Below are 20,016 nucleotides of genomic sequence, written 5' to 3'. Positions count from 1 at the left end.
AAAACAATAGTTCTATCTTAACCATATAAGACTATTTTTTTTTTCACAAAAACTTATAAATAATTTATCTTAGAAAACATTCAACTTCTATATAAAATCTTTGAACTAATTACAAAAGTGACTAAAATTTTACTTACACTATAAACGTAAATTATAAGACTTATCAAAGTCATCCGTCAAAACTATTTAATTAATATAAACGTAAAATTTTACTTACACTATACCGTTTTTATCCTTCTTATAATCTTTCCTCATGTTCTATCCATGTAGTAAGCAATTCACGACCACAATTCATTGAACTTATTTTTGTTATAATCTTGAGTTTCTTTCTAAAATAAACATTTTTTTAGCGTACTTTAGGTTCAAAGATTGAATTTCTTGAAGTCATTCATTGTTTACATACAAAAGAGTTTAGTTTTTTTTATAATTGAAATTAATGTTGCAGTTAAACCTGACCAGTCAATGGTTATTGTACTATTTTACATTCAATTCTTAAAGCTGTATAAATAAAATTACAGAAACTAAGTAGTACTAGAAAATGTACTATTATAATTTAATGAAATTACAAATTTAAAAAATCATATTTTTTGGTAAATTAATGCATAAAAAATGAAACCTATATTATTATTTTAGTGAATAATCAAATAGCCTTTTCGATTTTCAAAGCGGTGGATTAAACGGGTTATGTGTTAAAAAGAAAAATGTAAACATTATTATTTTATTTTTATGTGATAGTATTCATAGAACCTGACACTTCAATTTTTTAATGATGTTACTTATAATGGTAAAGGATAACACTAAATGATTAAGGATAATTAATAATAGTAAAGTGAAATTTGAGTTTTTAAGAGTTGTATAATTTATGATGTGGTTGTAAATGAAAAATCCACTTTCTCTATTATAATTGAGGTTGGTTGGTTTTTAAATTATTCACTAGTTACAAATCTAACTATTTTTTTATTAATGCCATTAATTAAATTTAGCACGTCAAGTCATAATATATAAATTTATGTTATTTGTATTTTGATTTATTTTAAATTATATTTATTTTTAACTTAATACTTTTTTGTTTAGACCCTATTTTTTTCTTTAATTTTAATTTTTCTATCTATTCGTTAACTTGCATTTTCACATTTTCTTTCTAATTTACGTTAATGATGATAAACATTTCGAATAAAACAAATTTCTCTTGGAACAACTTCCTCATAAACACAAGTCTAACTAAAGGGTGTGATGTAGAAAAACCCTAAATAAACACACTACTGAATCCTCTATGATTAGTCTTTGTTAATAAACAAATACCTACTAATTAGTAATTACACGCTTTTCACCTCCGTTTGAAGATATTTGTGCATTAATTAATCACGTAAGATTATCTTTAGTTGTGTTTAGTTAACTAACAACCTTAAAATTACACAAATTTATCTTTCCTTTTTTCATGAAATTTGTGCATCAATAAATTATGTAAGATTTTAGCTTTGTCAATGGATACACTCTTCTCTATTACTCTACTCTATCATGCTGAAAAATACTCACAATAGTTGTTATAACCACAATTTAAAGGATGCTGGAATTGTGGACTAAAATAAAAACAAAGTATTATTTATAGAGGAATTAAAATCAAAATAAGTACACTGAAATAAAAATTATATCAAGTAACGTGTTACATGAGACGCCGAAACATACTGTCATTGATTCCTCTACCTAGGAAATTAACGGCTAAAACTAACATAAAAATTGAATACTGCATGAATTATTTTAATTTTTTTCAAAAGAAATGGTAATTTTATGTTCAAACTGGCAACACAGCACAATCCAACAATGACTTATTACTAAAATTTTGATAATTTTATATTTTTTAAACAGTCATTAAATATCTTTTAATAATATTTTTTTGTTAAACCTCAGAAAATGGTGTTTTAGAAGTAGTGATAATCTAAAAATAGTGAGACTCGATTATTTTAATATTAAACGGTTTTATTATAAATAGTTTTGTTATAAGCGAGTTTGATTATTTTAAAACGTAGTATCTCTCTAGAAACCACCTTTCTAGAGTTCTCTACTTTCTCTCTAAGAGTTCTTGATCTCAAGTCATCTATTTGACGATCAGGAGGTGCCTAGACGATCACGACGTCAAGGTCTACAACCTCAACCGGTCAATTCGTTGTTTAGAGCAAGTAAATCAAAAACCCTTTTCTTTGATATTTTAGGGTTCTTGATCATGCACAATGTTTCAGTTTTGCATGGATCAAGACTCTCTCTTTTTTGTTTCTTGGTTCAATTGAGGTTTTAAGGTTTCTCTTTAATCGTCAATCGGTGATTTGTAGGTGTTTTTAAAAATTCCTTGCGGTGCAAGCCTCGGCCAGGGTATTTCTAGAGCTGTGCGAGTTGGATAGAGGTAAAGGAAGCTAGATAATTACTTTTAATTGAAGTATGTGGTATGAGTTTGATGACATATGAGGATTTAACTGTTTAGCTGAAAAATGTTGTTTTGTGTTAGTAATAATTTAAGTAATTGGGTGAAATACATGTTTTGTATGTTGATGGATGTTGTAAACATGTGGAATATGTTGTGTGTATGTTTGTGATGTGAAATTGATGTTGATGAAGTGAATTGTGCTAATTGAACTGTTAAAGGAAAAGAGTAATCTTGGTTGTTGGTTATTTGGTCTAAAATAAGGTCTAAGGTAGTGAAATGGTGAGAAATGGTTGATGAACTGATTGGATGAAGTTTGGGTTGCTTATGAATTGGTTTGAGTCACGTTCAATACTTTGTTTGGTAGAAAATTCAGTTAGGAGTGAGTGGTGGTGATTGTGTAGAGTTCAACTTGATTCTAGAACTCAAACTGAGGAAGTGAACTAGTGAAAACGTGAGTTAGAGATTATGTGCTCAAATGGTCAGTTTGGAGAGTTTTGGTAAGTCATTTGAGATTTGTTAGAGCCTTTAAGTTACTTGAAATTGTACCACAAGTGGTAGAATTCAATTTGAGTCTCTAAGTTGAGCTTTTGTGAGTTTTTGATTGAGATCTTGTAGCTACTTGTTTAGATTGATGGTATAAGGGTTTAAACACACTTAGTTAAGTTTAATTAAGTGTATAACACAATCTGGGAGAGTTAGAAGTTGGAAAAAATAGTTAAAATTAGTAAAAAATGGTATAGGTTGCATAATTATGCATAATTTGGTGTTGTAGATTATACAGACTTGCTGAGCGAATCCACTCGCTCAGCGAGTGGTGGTAGAGGTGGATGTTTCTATCAGAGGACTTTCGCTTAGCGAATGGTATACGCTGAGCGAATTGTTGAGGTCTGGGAGCATTGTCAGTTTTATTCGCTTAGCGAATGGTATGCACGGAGCGAATTGTTGAGGTCTGGGAGCACTATTAGTTTTATTCGCTTAGCGAATGGTATGCGTTGAGCGAAAATATCAGATTTTTTTTAACTAAGATTTTATATGTTTTCTTAAAGTGTGTACAATGTATGTGAATGTTTGAATGATACGTTTCTACTTCTTGTTGTGGAGTATGAATTGAATAATAATATGAATTGAAATACATAAGGTTTGATTCTTGAGGTCATCTATGTATTGAAAGTATGGTTGATGAATGTAATTCCATGATCCTCACGGAGAGGTTACATGGTGGTGTCGAGTGTTATGATTTAAAGTGAAAGTATGTGGTTTCAAAGTAAGTTCCAAAGTGAATGCTCTTGGTGAGGTTCAAGTATTTTAGAATGAATGCAGGAGCTCAATCTTGGGGGTTATCCTGAAACTCCAATGGTCTTTCATTATTACATAGAGAGGATTGATCCATTTCGTGAGGAGTAGCAGGAGGTCTTAGTCTTGGAGGCTTCTAGTATGCTCCAAGGCCCGAAACAGACTAACCTCCTGAGTGTGGTAGGGTGAAACCCATTGACAATGACTTTGCAAAGCAGTAGAAGCCACCACGAGTGCACAACCCGCCATAGCTTGACAATCATTCTAAGTCCGAACAGTCAAATCTAAGTCATAACATGTTAAGATGTTTTGAACTAGTTTATTTTGCATGAATACTTATGTATATGTGGTATGCTATATCAATGTATGAATTCTTTTTAAATCTAGCTTACCCTTGTTTTTGTGTTGTTTGTTGTGTGTTGTTTCTCTTTTGCGATGATCACTTTAATGGTGTGAGCTTAGGGATACAATCTTTCAGTTGACTCAGCGGGAGGTTGGGAGTGAAGCTTGCAGTTTAGGTTGTACTTTTATTTTTCAGGTGAATAATTTTATTCATAGTAAATCTACAGTGCTTGTTATATCATTATCCATGTAATGTTCATTTTAGTAGTTTTATATTACTAAATTGGGATGTTACATTTTTAACCGTTATATTATTTATTTAAATTACATAAATAAAAATATAAGATTTCGGTACTCTATAAATATAAGTGTATTTCAATAGAAAAGCATATTTAAATTTATTGTTCTTTTATATATAAAAATTTCACTTTCTTACTAACTTGCAATATCTAATCAATTTTTTAGTGTTGTCAAGATGGATTATAACCTATAGGTCAACTCGATATAGCATAAGTTTGGAACGAGTTAGGTTTGGAAAAAATGAAATTTTTTGATACGGGTCAATTTTCAACCCAGTCCACGTGGTGAGCCAATTTGACTCACCAACCCACCTAGTTTAGTTTAATTATTTATTATTTTGTATTTCAATATTATTAGTTCACACTTTTTTTATGAAATAAAGAATATTTTCAAGAGAACAAAATATTATAAATTTATTCATTTAAGACTCTAATCTTATAAATGGATTAGTAACACAAAAAAATATCAATATTATAAACTTATTTACTTGCTTTTTAAGCTTACTTTGGATTATATTTGAGTTGTATGTTACTTTTTTATTTTATTTTGAATTGTATCAAAGTGAAATTTATTTAAATTACAAAAAGATTGTATTTTTTTATTTTAAAAAAACTTATAACTAAGTGATTTAGTGTTTAATCTACCAACCTAGTGGGTTGGGTCAGATTCAAATTTTTCCGACTCGTTAATAAATAAATCAAATTAGATTAGTTCACCTAACTTATGATAGACCAAGTCTGATGAAATCTAGTAACCCGTTTCAACAGTACTAATTTTTTTATATATAAAAAATTTCACTTTCTTGCAATATCTAAGAGGAGACAAATAAAACCACACATAAATAAAATTTAAATTGTAATTATATTAGAGAATTGAAAAAAGTATTTAAGTAAACATATTGAATCGGCAGCAGCCCCGGCAGCGCAGCCAAAGGATTTATAATGGTTCGTAAAGCTGACGGCTAATATTTGACTTTGCTCATATTTTGATCTTCTTCGTATGTTTTAATGATGTTGTTATATCAACTGATGACATGCACCTTTTGTTGTTTCATTAAGGTTGGAGTTTTACTTTGAATGAATGTCATACACGTGTATGACTGGTGAGTAAAACATATTCTGTGGTTACGGCCTCTTATAGTTGCTTCTTCCCTAGCTAAGTAATTTTCAGAGACTATCTCGTTAACATGCTGAATTTCCTTTTCTGATTTTCTTCCATTAATTCGCTTTCTAGAAGTGACAACTGGTTCCTCACCTCGCTATTCTCTTTTACACATGTTGCAAAGCACAACCTTAAAAAATTAAAATGTTCTTCGTGGACTTTAGGAACGTGCATACCTATCTTACGTGTGTTTCAAGATATGAATATTGATGAAGAAAAGGGTAGCTACGTGAGACAGAGCACCGGCGAGATCACGAGGGAGAATAAACTAACACAAATAATCTTATTCATGCTTCTCTTTCATTCATCAATTTTTTTTTTATGGCAGGGCCAACAAACATAACCAAACAAGCACCAAGAAATCTAGCACCTAAATAATACTAAACAAATAAAAGTTCTAGAGAAAATGATGCAGCTCATCTAGAAGCCTATTTCAAAGTCAAAAACGTCTTTATTCATAGTTTTTATAAGCTGAAGCCACAAAAAGAGACAAATTAAAATCCCCACGAGTGGCGCGAAGACTGCTGTGGCCAAATTCTGTTGAATTATTTGGATTTGTTACTTCCACGCGTTTCTTTTATTATCCATGGTTTTTATTCATTTAAAGAGCGTTACTTCCTACACCATCCCACCTTACTTCCTGCACCATTACGTTTTCTTTTTTATTTCAAAATTACTTTTTATATTTAAAATATCTTACACTCCACTTTTTTTCTTTAATGGATGTGTCATGTCCCTTGAATTTTATTATATTTTTAAATTAATATATAAATATTATTTAATTTTTTAAAAAATTTATTATATAATTACATATAAATTAGTTTTATTTTATTTAATAAAATAATTATTATTAATTTAATTTATATATTATTATTTAATTAATTTTTATAATATTTTTTATATTATTAAGTAAACGGATGTGTACATCCATAAGGTTTTTTTTATATTTTCTTTTACTTTATTAATTTATTATATTTTAAATTAATATATAAATATTAATTAAAAAATTTATTATATAATTATATATAATCTAGTTTTATTTTATTTTAGTAAAATAATTATTATTAATTTAATTTATATATTATTATTTAATTATTTATTATAAAAACATTTACGTTATTAAGTAAATGAATGTGCTACATCGTGACCATATTCGTAAGTTTTTTTTTATTAATTTATTATATTTTAAATTAATATATAAATATTATTTAATTTTTTTTAAAAATTTATTATATAATTATATATTAATTAGTTTTATTTTGTTTAGTAAAATAATTATTATTAATTTAATTTATATATTATTATTTAGTTAATTATTATAAATTTTTTTATGTTATTAAGTCAACGAATGTGCACATCTGTTAACAGAGGTAACCACATCCGTAATCACATTCGTAAGTTTTTTTTAGTTTATTTAATTTATTATATTTTAAATTAATATATAAATATTATTTAATTATTTTAAAAATTTATTACATAATTATAAATAAATTAGTTTTATTTTATTTAGTAAAATAATTATTATTAATTTAATTTATATATTATTATTTAATTAATTATTATAATACTTTTATATTATTATTAGTTAAACGATCTACCACATCTGTTATGTTTTTTTTTTTTAGTTTTTAGGTTACGGATGAGGCCATATCCGTTGACGGATATCAACATTCGTTGAAGGTGAAATGGATGTTGATATCCATTGAAGACGAAATTAGAATGACAAATTAGATATGGGATGGTGCAGGGAGGATTTGGTGGTAGTGGAAGGAACAACACTCTCATTTAAATAATGATTTGGGCCGAAACCCGCGATTTGTTTTGGACCCAAGCATTTGGGTGGTGCAAAAAGTATCCTCGTGAAGCCCGTTCCTAATAAATACAGTGAAGGGCGAATAGCTGTGAGGGATAATCGTGTGCATGGGCGTGAGTGCCGCTTCCGTACTGAACCAGCTCCTCCGCAAGGAAAACCTGAAGCCACGGCAACCACCCGAAACCAAAGCAGTGATCCAAACGATCCTCACTTACCTCGAAGCGGGTCGTATCCGAAAAGCTACATCTGTTCTCTTCGCCTTCCCAGAACCCTTCCCGTACTCTCTCTATGCTCAATTCTTTCGCCTATGTTCCTCCTACCGCGCCATCGTCGAGGCTCGCAAGGTCGAGTCCCACTTGCTCACCTTCTCCCCCAATCCCCCGATCTTCCTCCTAAACCGCGCCATCGAATCATACGCCAAATGCCACTGTCTCCGGGACGCCCGCGAACTGTTCGACGAAATGCCCAGACGAGATGGCGGCACTTGGAACGCCCTCATTACTGCTTACTCCCAATTGGGTTTCCCAAACCAGGCTTTTTCCTTGTTCCTCTGTATGACTAGGTCCGGCGTTTTTCCCTCGGAGGTTACTTTTGCAAGCGTTCTTGCTTTTTGTGGTGCGGGTTCTCAGCTTCTTCTTTCCAAACAGGTTCATGGGCTGGTCACAAAGTTTGGCTTTTGTGGCAATGTGATTCTTGGGAGTTCACTTGTTGATGTCTATGCGAAGTGCGGGGTTATGATTGATGCTCGCAGGATGTTTCATGAGATTCCGCAGCCTAATGCTGTCACTTGGAATGTGATCGTGAGGCGTTATCTTGATGCTGGTGACGCAAGGGAAGCGGTTTTCATGTTCTCGAGGATGTTTTCCACGGCGGTTCAGCCGATGAATTTTACTTTCTCTAATGCTCTGGTTGCGTGTTCAAGCTTGTCTGCACTCCAGGAGGGTATGCAGATTCATGGGGTGGTTGTGAAGTTGGGCCTCCAAGATGATAATGTTATTTCGAGTTCGCTTCTGAACATGTATGTCAAGTGTGACAAGCTGGAGGATGGTTCTCGGGTTTTTGATCTGCTTGGTTCGAGAGATTTGGTGTCTTGGACTTCCATTGTTTCGGCGTATGCAAAGAGTGGGAAAACTTTGGAGGCAAGAAAGCTTTTCGATAAGATGCCTGAACGGAATGTGATTTCATGGAATGCAATGTTAGCGGGATATGTTCGGTGCTTTGAATGGTCCGAGGCGTTAGATTTTGTATATCTCATGCGTAATGAGATTAAATATGTAGATCATGTCACACTCGGTTTAATGTTAAATGTTTCTGCGGGTATTTCGGATCATGAAACGGGGAAACAGATTCACGGATACATCTACAGACATGGCTTCCACTTGGACATTAGGGTTAGCAATGCCCTTCTTGACATGTATGGTAAGTGTGGGAACTTGAACAGCGCCAAGATTTGGTTTAACCAGATGAGTAAGTGGCGTGACAGGGTTTCTTGGAATGCTTTGTTGGCTAGCTATGGCCATCATCAATTAAGTGAACAGGCGTTAACAATGTTTTCAGAGATGCAGTGGGAGACAAAACCAACCAAATATACATTTGGAACCCTTTTGTTAGCTTGTGCAAATACCTTTGCCCTTTACCACGGTAAACAAATTCATGGATTCATCATTAGACATGGATTTCAGATAGATACTATAATGAGAACTGCTTTGGTCTACATGTACTGTAAATGCCGTTGTCTTGAGTCTGCTATTGAGGTTCTGAAGGGAGCAGTTTCTAGGGATGTGATAATTTGGAACACCATAATTTTGGGATGTTGTCACAATCATAGGGGTAAAGAAGCGCTTGAACTTTTTGTGATGATGGAAGCAGAAGGCGTCAAGCCAGATCATGTGACCTTAAAGGGCATTCTGCTGGCGTGCGTTGAAGAAGGCCTAGTTGATTTTGGAACTGAATGCTTCAATTCACTGAGCAGTAAATACAATGTCCTTCCTCGGCTGGAGCATTATAACTGCATGATTGAACTCTACAGTCGGCATGGATCCATGCATGAGCTTGAAAATTTTATGAGGACAATGACCATTGAGCCCACACTTCCTATGTTGGAGAGAGTTCTTGATGCTTGTCAGAAAAATGAGTGGTCAAGATTGGGAGAATGTATTACAGAAAAAATTAATGCATTCAAATACTAATTAATTTCAACCTTTAGGGTGCGTGCATTGTAGCAGCCAGGGCAGAGGATGTTGGTGTTGTCATAAAGACAGTAAGTCACATGGCAAATACATGCAGTGGAATATGACTGATCAAGGTCTATATTGATGACCATCAGGTTAATACATGGGTGTGCTGCCGGAGCATGGATACTTTCTGCCCTTGCAGTGAGCAAGACATTCTCCACTTTTACTGAAGCAAAATGATCGTGGGACTATTGTCCTGGGATGTAGCAAGCTTTAAGATTTACGATGAGAAGTTTATGTTTCAAGTTATAATAAGCATATACAAAGAGAAAGGACAAACTCCGCTTTTATCGCAACATTGCCAGTTGATAATGGCGTCAAGGAGGGATGATTGACATACTTGGATTGTTGTTTAACATTCATTTGAGTAAATCATATTACATAGAGGCATTGACCAGAAGTGTCGTATTTTGAAACAAACTGTTTCTCGATTGGAGAATAAATTGCGTAAGGAATCTTTTCACTGGATTTGAAATTCTAAACCGTAACGAAATTATTTGCTGGGAAATGTGAAGGATCGTTATTGACAGTTGGCATACTGAAGTATGATTGCTACCTCAATCAAAATTACCCCAATGAAAGGAGGTTTGTTGCTAACTATACGGTGGATTATTCTCGGCAAGATGGTAAAGCAGGAAGCTGAGAACTAATTGTTTAATAGGACCATTTTGCTTAGGGGTGTTCAATATGATCATAATGTGATCTTAAGGGTGTGAATATAATTTTCTTTATAATTTTTATTGTATTTTTTATTAAATAGTTGAATGGTTACATGTGAAGATAAAAAAAATTAAGATGGTGAATTATTCATGTTTTAGTGAGAGTTAATTAGTAGTGAAGATTGAAAGTTATTTAGTAAAAATTAATGTGAAATGTAGAAGGTCTTATGTAATTCAACCTATAAAATGATAACATGAGAGAATAAATCCCATCTCTTATCACTGACCTCTCTTTTTTTTTTCTTGAATGTGGAGAGTTTCCTGTATCTTATCATCAGATGAGTTTGGGAAACACTAAATGACTAATGAGTGAGCCATGAAAAGTAAATCTACTAAATCCCTTCTCCGATAATCCTTTCCAAGCGGCGAAGGTAGTTCTGTTTTTGCGCCAATCTTTTTCTTGTCTCCGGACAACTTCTGAGTAAACATTTAAAGAGGGAGAAGTTTTCCTCATTTTCTTTACTTCCCTCGTAATATTTCTAATGTTTCTGCTGTCCAATTAATGTTAAAAATAAGTATCATTCTTTCTATCTGGTTTGATTCTTTACTTTTCTTCATTGCTTTAATGTTGTTGACAGGTTTTATTACTAATTCTACTTGTAGCTTTAGTCTTTAGGTTCTAAGGGTTGTGCCTGTTATGCTCTAGTGTATTGTTCCAAAATTTGGGAGTGAAATTTATACTGTTTTGTTGTTTTTAGTTATTAACTCTTTTCTTAGTTTTCTTTTATTGAATTCTTTATTCTTAACCTGATACTTCCGTGTCTATAGTATTTTATTATTTTTAAGCAGCCCTATACATATTCCCTTTTTCTCAACTGTTTTATACTACATCCTCGAGTTTTATAGCTCATGTTAAGTATGCAAAAAATGAAATTGAAATTATAGGATTGTCAAAAGAATATCAAAATACCACCTTCTCCCTCAAGATCTCTGGCACAGATAATAACAAGTATGACATTTTACTAGTCAGCAAAATGTCATTAATGAAAATAAACTAAGAGGTTTCGGGCAGACCTTGCTGAATCTTCTTCAACGTCAAATATCTCCCTTGGACACAGAGCTGAAACAGCAGCATCAGCTGCAGCAGCTGTGATACGAGGGTCAACCACGTTAGAGATCAGTCCCACCTAAGCAATACATATAAAATCTATGGTCATACTGAAGGAGGTGAAAGCAATAACTGATTCGAAAGCAACTTTATTTAAAATGAATATCAAACATTACAACCAATATGCACGTTTTTTCATGCTTTTTATTCCTGGACATTCAATATATACTAAAGATGAGATGGCAAAAGAGGCATTTACACACTGTAAACAGGTATGATATGAGCCTTTCACAAAATTAAAAAATGTTACACATAAGATAACGCCACAGCGAGTCAACAAAAAGGGAATGCAACAGATTAGAAAAATAACAAAAGGACATGAAATTCAAGACTACCTGGTTCATTATTGAACCACTGGAATCTGACACGGGATTAATATGCTGTCTTTTGGAAGGACTTCTCTTCACAGCATTTCCGTTCTGCTCATTTTCATTTGTAAGCTTAGGAGGTAGGTCCTTTGTTTTTGAAATTTCTTGCTAGTCGGATGAAGATTATGGAACTTGTTTTGCATTGTTAACACGATGCCATTAGCACTACTAACGTTTACATTTCTGTGAGCAGGGTCAAACACGAGGTCTCCAAAAAGAAGCTCAATTAGTTTTGAGATACAATCAAGTATAGTCTTGGTTTGAACACTTCGAGAAATAAGTTCCTAGTCATGCCCATGCTTCAAAACAGATTCCAAAAGTAGAAGAATTTCACCCTCGGTCCAGACAGTGTCATGCCTGCCACTATTTTCACTTGACTCACTCAAACATGCTTTGACAGCATACATTCAAGAGGCCATGGGGATGTTAAATGAAGTCAATAAACTCCATTTTCCAACAGATGAATATAATACATATGTAAGGGTGGAAATGGTTTACAAGTATACGAAGCAGAAAACAGTCTCCTCGATTCAGAGCATGAGAAATAAAGGTGATCATGCAGTTCTCAAAATCCCTCCCATATTCGCACTTCTACGGGCATAAATTTAATGTAGAAGATTTTAAAACGAACCCAGTGCAAAGTACCAAATAGCACTACGTGAAACAAAATGTTAGATGACCTCAACTCCTTCACTCATATGAAGAGGAAATAGAACCAAAGAATCGCACAATCAATCAATACACAAAAAAAATAATATTTTTTTTACGAAAAAGAAATAACCTGGGTACATCGGTAATGTCCTGAACCACGTTTGCCACCACTAAGCCCACAGTTCCCCTCTTTCTGCCTAATCAAATCCCCATAAATATCTGAATAGGTGGCGAGCGGCGGCAATTTGAGAGAAGCCCCGGTCGCATTTCCATCAGTCTTCGCACCGCGAGGCACCAACATCGGCTTCAACGAGTTCGGCGTGGCCGCCACCCGAATCCCATTGAGGGTTCCTTCTTCGAGGCGAACCTTGCACGGCTTCTCCTCCTCCTCCTTCTCCGCGTCGGCAGCAGAGGGCTCGCCGTAGTATCCCTGTTAAGCCCATTCCTATGCAAAGAATGTAAATACAATGGTATGGAATTGCAAGTTTTGGCACGAACGTTTCAGTCCTGCTCCTCCATTCATGAAGGCAGGCAACTCCACGTTGCATTCCTTAAAACTGGCATTCTGAATTACTCAGTCACCGTCGCAAACCGTCTTCTTCAACTATATACTCGCTGCGGTTTTCTCCGGGATGCGTCCCACTTGTTTGATGAAATGCCCAACACAAACCCTTTCTCCTGGAACACCCTCGTCCAAGCCCACCTTAACTCAGGCCACACCCAAAGTGCCCTCCACTTGTTCCATGCCATGCCTCACAAGACCCACTTCTCATGGAACATGGTCGTTTCCTCATTCGCCAAGTCCGGACACCTCCAACTAGCGCACTCTCTTTTCAATGCAATGCCCTCAAAGAACCACCTTGTCTGGAATTCCATAATTCATAGTTATTCCCGACATGGGCATCCTGGGAAAGCACTTTTGCTCTTCAAGAGCATGAACTCTGACCCTGCACAAATAATGTATCGTGATGCTTTTGTGCTGGCCACCGTTCTCGGGGCTTGTGCTGAATTATTGGCTCTCAACTGTGGGAAACAAGTCCACGCACGTGTTTTCGTTGATGGTCTTGGGTTGGAGCTTGACAGGGTTTTGTGCAGTTCGCTGATTAACTTGTATGGCAAGTGTGGTGATTTGGATGGTGCTGCTCGCGTTATGAGTTCCGTGAGGGAAGTGGATGAATTCTCCTTGTCAGCTTTGATATTTGGTTATGCAAACGCTGGCAGAATGAGGGAGGCGAGAAGGGTTTTTGACAGTAAGGTTGATCCCTGTGTTGTGCTGTGGAATTCGATTATTTCAGGTTACGTGTCCAACGGTGAGGAGACGGAAGCAGTGAATCTTTTCTTGGCAATGCTTAGGAATGGTATGAGGGGAGACGTGTCTACTGTTGCTAATGTTTTGAGTGCAGGCAGTGGTTTACTCGTTGTAGAACTTGTTAGGCAAATGCATGCCTACGGTTTTAAAGCTGGGGCTACTCATGATGTAGTGGTTGCTAGTGCTCTGCTTGATGCGTACTCCAAATGTCAAAGCCCTTGTGAAGCTTGCAAGTTGTTTAGTGAGCTCAAAGCTTATGATACCGTTTTACTTAATACTATGATCACCGTGTATTCCAATTGTGGAAGGATAGAAGATGCCAAATGGATTTTCAATACGATGCCTACTAAAACCTTAATTTCATGGAATTCAATCCTAGTTGGTTTAACCCATAATGCGTCTCCAAGTGAAGCATTGGATGTTTTTTGTCAGATGAATAAACTGGACTTAAAAACGGACAAGTTTAGTTTTGCTAGTGTTATCAGTGCTTGTGGCAGCAAATCATCCCTTGAACTTGGTGAGCAGGTCTTTGGTAAAGCTATTACCATTGGACTCGACTCCGACGAGATTATTTCTACCTCCCTCGTTGATTTTTATTGTAAATGTGGTTTTGTTAAGATAGGGCGTAAAGTTTTTGATAGAATGGTAAAAAGTGATGAAGTCTCGTGGAACACAATGTTGATGGGGTATGCCGCAAATGGATGTGGAAATGAAGCATTGACACTCTTTAGCGAAATGAGGTATTGTGGTTTCAGACCTTCTGCCATTACTTTTACTGGAGTTCTTTCAGCCTGTGATCATTGTGGTCTGGTTGAAGAAGGAAGATATCTGTTCCACACTATGAAACATAACTATTATATAGATCCAGGGAGTGAACATTACTCTTGCATGGTTGATCTTTTTGCTCGAGCAGGATGCTTCGAGGAAGCAATGGATCTTATGGAAGGGATGCCTTTTCAGGCTGATGCAAACATGTGGTTGTCAGTATTGAGAGGCTGCATTGCTCATGGAAACAAGATTATTGGCAAGACGGCTGCAGAGCAAATCATTCAGCTTGATCCTGAAAATGCAGGTGCTTATATACAATTGTCTAACATACTTGCATCTTCTGGGGATTGGGAAGGGTCAGCACTAGTAAGAGAACTGATGAGAGAAAAGCATGTTCAGAAGATTCCTGGTTGCAGTTGGGCAGATTACTGAATTAGAAAATCTGCTGACCTTTGTAGTTTCCAGGTGAATATTAACCAATCTTAAGAGGATAATTCTGGATCGCAATAAGCTTGGAACCACCGTTAACCTCCAAATTGTTTTGGCTTATTTTCAGCTGACTTGCTGTTTTCAAGAGACTGATTCAACGAGCAGCTTAAAAGTATGTAGCAGAAGTTGGATTAAGTCCGTTTCTTGCTAAAAGTGTTGTGGGTGTCTAGTAGGAGACTGAAGCACAATGTTTTTACCCAGAATACATGACACTGAGTGTTGGACTATTGACAGCAAAAAATGGTTTCTGAAATGTCACAGTTTACCCAGTTGTGCAGATCGTTGCAAATTATCACAGGTTTAGTAGTCTAGCTGATTGGAACAAAGTCTCTCTTCTGGCAGACTTGGAATATTTGGAATTATGCAAATGTTGTGATTGCATTGGTGCTATAGGTATTTATCATAAAGCAAACGTTTTGGGACGTTAAGTAAGAGGAAAAGGATTTTGATCCCAATAATTCCCCGACCCTACCATTCCCTCCAAATACAATTGACTCTCTACACTCCTTTCCTTTGCTATTGGTTTTGGACTTAGATGTGTAAATTAGTCCTCTCTGCAGTGCTCCAATGAAGCCCACAATTAACCAGACTGAATTTTATGTCCATGTTTCACATGCTTACTTATTTTTATTGAAAAATATCTAATTTATTAGTTGGCTTAAATGATCCATGTTCAAGTCCAAAAATGACTATATTTTTAAATTAAAGAAAGAAGATGAATAGTTTTAAAGAAAATTTTATGTAAGTAAATCAAACCGAAATTAAATGTATAAATAAACCCTTAAAGTTTAGGATATTCTAGTTCACTGTTTTAGATTTTGATTACTTTCTTCTAGTGCTTTTAGTATTAAAATTCTGTTTCAGTTTTCCATTAGTAGTCTAAACTGGATTAGTTTGTTTCTATAGTTATTTCATTTGTGTTCCAGTTTTAATTTTTCAGTTTTCTAATTGCTTAGTTAGTTATAGTTCCTTAGTTAACTGTGCTTAACCTCTAGGTTCATTTTTCCATGTCTTATAGACAATCTTGTTACATGTTTTAAAATTTAATAAACAATGATAAATGAAATGAGTATTTGACAAAGTATTATCCTTGTGAAAATAATATCATTGAATGAAAGACATCTTATGAAACAAGCGTTATCTGAATTAACAAAGAAAAGTTTCAGTAAACGTGTTAGGACCAAACGATTCTATTGACAGTAGACGCGTTATTACTAAACAATGATTTATTATGAAAGAGTCATTCAGTGCATTAAATGATATTTTAGTAAACATATCAATATGCTATATGATATTTTTGCTAAATACGTTCTTATTATCTTACTAAACAATACAATAATGTGTTACATGATGTTTTTGGTAAATACACTAAAGTTATAAACAATGCTTCAAAAACAATATGTTGAACAACACTTTCCTAAATGCACACTTGTATTAAACAAAGATCCCTAAACAATGAGCTGTTAGTAAGCGCCTTTAAAAGGTTAAACGATATCTTATACTAAACGATGTTTTCATCCAACAAGGAAATCTTTATGAATCAATACTTGGTATCTTTTCAGAAGTGCTTAAACGATCTATAAGTATAGAAAAATTGATAAGCACCAAATTGTTTTTAACACATAATGCAAAACATTAAATGCACAACGTTTCAAACAACAAAAGTAATAAATAAAAATGACATATCTGCCAACATACATCTTTACTCTATTATATGCAGATAGATACCTATTGTACGTATCAACCCTGTTCCATCATGAACAAGCCAGAAGTGGACGTTAGAAACAAAAGAAGAAATTCATGGAATGTTCTCTCCATCAAAAAGTAATGCAAAAAACATGCTTATACTGAAACATTGACTTCAACTTATGGTTTCCACCTTCGAAAAGGCTATGAAGATCTGAAGATTGAAAACAAACATTTTCTAATAAATATTTTCCCATGAAGCCATAAATAGAAAATCCCTTGAAAGAAGATCAGGAAGGATATTCACACGAATAACGAAAAGATTATGTAAAAGCGAAACTCACACTCATACAAGAACAAAAACTCTAAGAATACACTTCCAAGCTTTATAGAGTCATAAGCTTACATCTAAAGAAGAGAGAAATTCCTACTAGGATTTACTAAGGGAACTAGGAGTGGTTAAGAATACTTAAACTGGTCAATGTAACATGTGTTACTAGGATTGCCAAGAGTGGTGTCTAATACTTAGTTCTAGTCAGCATAACAAGTGTTATCAAGATTGACTAGTGTAACCATGAGTGGTGCTAATACTCAGTTGTTATCTTGTTGAGATTATAGTGGAACTCTTTAAGAGGTCTTAAAGGAGAATTGGACGTAACTCAGTTGAGTGAACTAATATAAAATAATTGTCTGTTTATTGTTTTAGCTTTACAAAACACCTTATTTATAAACACTATAGTTGCTTACGAAGCTAACTATTGATAAACGCTCTTGTTATTAAACATTATTTTGTCTTTCTTAAATGCTACAATAGTTTTGCTAAACACTTGAAAAAACACTCTATCTCTAAACGTTGTGGTTTAAACAGTGCCTTATAAATCAAGTGTCTAACAACTTGTATAGATCGTCTAATTGCCACCAAGGTTATTAAATGTCCATCTATGAAATTTTTTTTTCATAACACTATTCAACCCCCTTCTAGTGTTTTTCTCTAATTTCATTCTAGGTTTTCATATGTTTTTTTTTTCTAATTCTGCTTTTACTTTTCTAACTTTGATTTTTTTTCTATCCGGTTTGATTATTTATTTTCCTTCATTGATTTAATATTGTTGACAGGTTTTATTACTAATTGTAGTTGTAACTTTAATCTTTAGGTAGTAAGGGTTGTGGTTGTTATGCTTTAGTATAGTGTTCCAGGTTTTAAGAGTGAAATTTATACTGTTTTGTTGTTTTTAGTTATTAACCCTTTTCTTAGTTTTCTTTTATTGATTCAAACTTTCTTAGATTGAGTTTATTAGTTATTGTAGTTTCTTTCACTGTGTTGGTTGCTAGTTATAGTTTTCTTGTTAGTCTGAATAGTTAAGTCTTGTTTTGAATTTTATTTTTCTATTGAAGACTTGTTCATTACATTCTTTTTGTTGTTTTGAGTGTCTTTGAAGTATAGTATGTGTGGTAATGCTGTTTCAGATTGGTAAATTAATTAGTTTAGTCTAGTGTTGATTCTTGTTGTCCTACTTAGTTTTGACTAACAACTTTAACGACCTTTACTAATTCTTGCACTTAATCTTCTAACATTGTTCTGATTTTGTTTTACTCATACGGATTAATACCTAATGATTCTAACTAGTTCTGGTTTTAATTTATGCTTTTGCTAACACAGATTCACTAAAGTGGTAGACAACATTGTAGTTCAAGAGATTTAAAGACTATTCTATTAAAGCTGCATATTGGTTCTATTTTTATTTTTCATTCAAGATTTTAACTAAATTTTTTGTTTTACTGAATTAGGTTCCATCTAAATAGTTAGTTTATGATTATTTAATGATCTGACTCTGCATTATTCTGTTTAGTAGTATATTTCTTTATTTGCATAGTTGAATTTTTAGATTAGTTGTTGTTTTTAGCTGTATTCAATTTTCCTACACTTATACCATTTAGAACTTGTATAAATAGTTTCCTTTCCATTTTCTTTTAGTGTTGTAGTGTTGATATTTCTAGCTTAGCTTGATATTTTAATTCTGCATATTCATAAAGAATAATTAGATTTTAAATGTTGATAGAATAGTTAGATTTTAAATGTTGATAGATTTAATCTCTTTTTTTGTTTGGTTTATAACTTTCTCTATAGTTATTCAATTGAGTTAAATTCAATTATTTTTAATTTGAGTGAAAGAAATTAATTTTTGGACTTCTGTTGTGGTTATAGTTTGATTTCAAAAATTCCAGACAGTTTGTAGAGTTCAATTTTGAGAGCTAATATTTTTTGTCTTATTTTTGCTAGATAAAAGTAGTGCACATGCTAAATTTTGGTTCCTTTATAGTTTCTAGTAGTTAACCTTGGTTTTAGTTTTATTTTAATGCTTCAAAGTTGTAGGAATTGGTTTTAGTAGAATCTCTGTTTTGAGTTTAGCTTAGAGTTTATCCTGGTTTTATTTTTCTCGTTGTTTTGTTGTGTTGTTTTAATTCTTTTTTAGGTTCATACAGTCATATTTTGGATCCTTAGTTTTTTTTGGAGTAAATAAGGATACTTTTAAGTTAGTTAGATGAATTAAAATTTGTTGGCATAGTTATTTTACTGTTTTGGTAGTGTTAATAGTGGACATTAGATTAGTTGCATGTTTCTAGTTTATTCTTATTAATTTTAGTATATTTTTAGGCTTTTAGTGAGTTTTTGTAGATATGTAGCTTTTTGTTTTGTTTTTATCCCTTTCTTACCATTCAAAACTTATTTAAACAATTACGTTGCATTTTACTTTTTTGTTTTAGTACAGTTTTAGTTTTTAGCTACTAGTTAGTATGCTATTTTTGCATTTCTTAGGTTTGTTTGTCCATGTGAAATTTATAATTTTGTATAGTTTTCGTTAATTTTTTTAGTATTTAGTCTTAGTTGATTGTTTGAAACTTGTAGAAACTAGTTTAGATAGACTCTGGTTGCTGTTTTAAGATTACTTGTTATTATGCCTAGTTTTTGCTGCCAAATAGTGAAATTTTGGGTCTGCACATATCAGATTTCTTTTTTCTTTTGTTATTTCTGACTTTTAGCTTAGTTTTAATCTTTTATGTATCTAGATAGTTGCTTAACTGTTTAAATTAGGTTTAAACCCTCATTTGGTCCTCGTATTTGTATGTCATTTTTAAGTGGGTCATCAGTTTTTTTTTCGGTTTCAATCGAGTCCATAAACTTGTAAAAATGAGTCAATTAAGCCCTCTCCGTTAATTTATCACTAACGTCGTCTGCTGATGCTGAGTTGTAATTTGTTTTAGTTGATGAGACAACGTGTATTAAATTAGATGGGTGTTTTGTTGTATAATGAAGCATTCCACATGGCAAACACGTGTTATGTTGTTAACCCTAA

General features: G+C 33.4%; 2 protein-coding genes and 1 pseudogene across 3 annotated transcripts; 2 read left to right on the top strand and 1 right to left on the bottom strand.

The window, feature by feature from the left end:
• Positions 1 to 7,410: 7,410 nt before the first annotated feature.
• Positions 7,411 to 10,319, top strand: LOC124835057 (Tetratricopeptide repeat (TPR)-like superfamily protein). Its single transcript, XM_047309925.2, has one exon. The coding sequence runs from the start codon at positions 7,436 to 7,438 to the stop codon at positions 9,515 to 9,517; it is 2,082 nt and encodes a 693-aa protein (XP_047165881.2). The 5' UTR covers positions 7,411 to 7,435; the 3' UTR covers positions 9,518 to 10,319.
• LOC148203963 (SWI/SNF complex subunit SWI3A-like) lies at positions 9,529 to 12,164 on the bottom strand (annotated as a pseudogene). Its single transcript, XR_015784313.1, has 2 exons — positions 11,725 to 12,164; positions 9,529 to 11,408 (listed from the first exon to the last, which is right to left on the bottom strand). The product of XR_015784313.1 is annotated as an SWI/SNF complex subunit SWI3A-like (transcript).
• LOC124835058 (Pentatricopeptide repeat (PPR) superfamily protein) lies at positions 11,776 to 15,642 on the top strand. The gene is made up of 2 exons (XM_047309926.2): positions 11,776 to 14,950; positions 15,042 to 15,642. The coding sequence occupies exon 1, from the start codon at positions 12,881 to 12,883 to the stop codon at positions 14,915 to 14,917; it is 2,037 nt and encodes a 678-aa protein (XP_047165882.1). The 5' UTR covers positions 11,776 to 12,880; the 3' UTR covers positions 14,918 to 14,950; positions 15,042 to 15,642.
• The last annotated feature ends 4,374 nt before the right edge of the window (positions 15,643 to 20,016 follow it).

This window comes from Vigna umbellata, chromosome 2 (genome assembly GCF_029865625.1).
Source record: "Vigna umbellata cultivar VRB3 chromosome 2, Vumbellata_1.0, whole genome shotgun sequence".
NCBI classification, from domain to species: domain Eukaryota; kingdom Viridiplantae; phylum Streptophyta; class Magnoliopsida; order Fabales; family Fabaceae; genus Vigna; species Vigna umbellata.
This window is presented reverse-complemented; position numbering and strand designations above follow the sequence as displayed.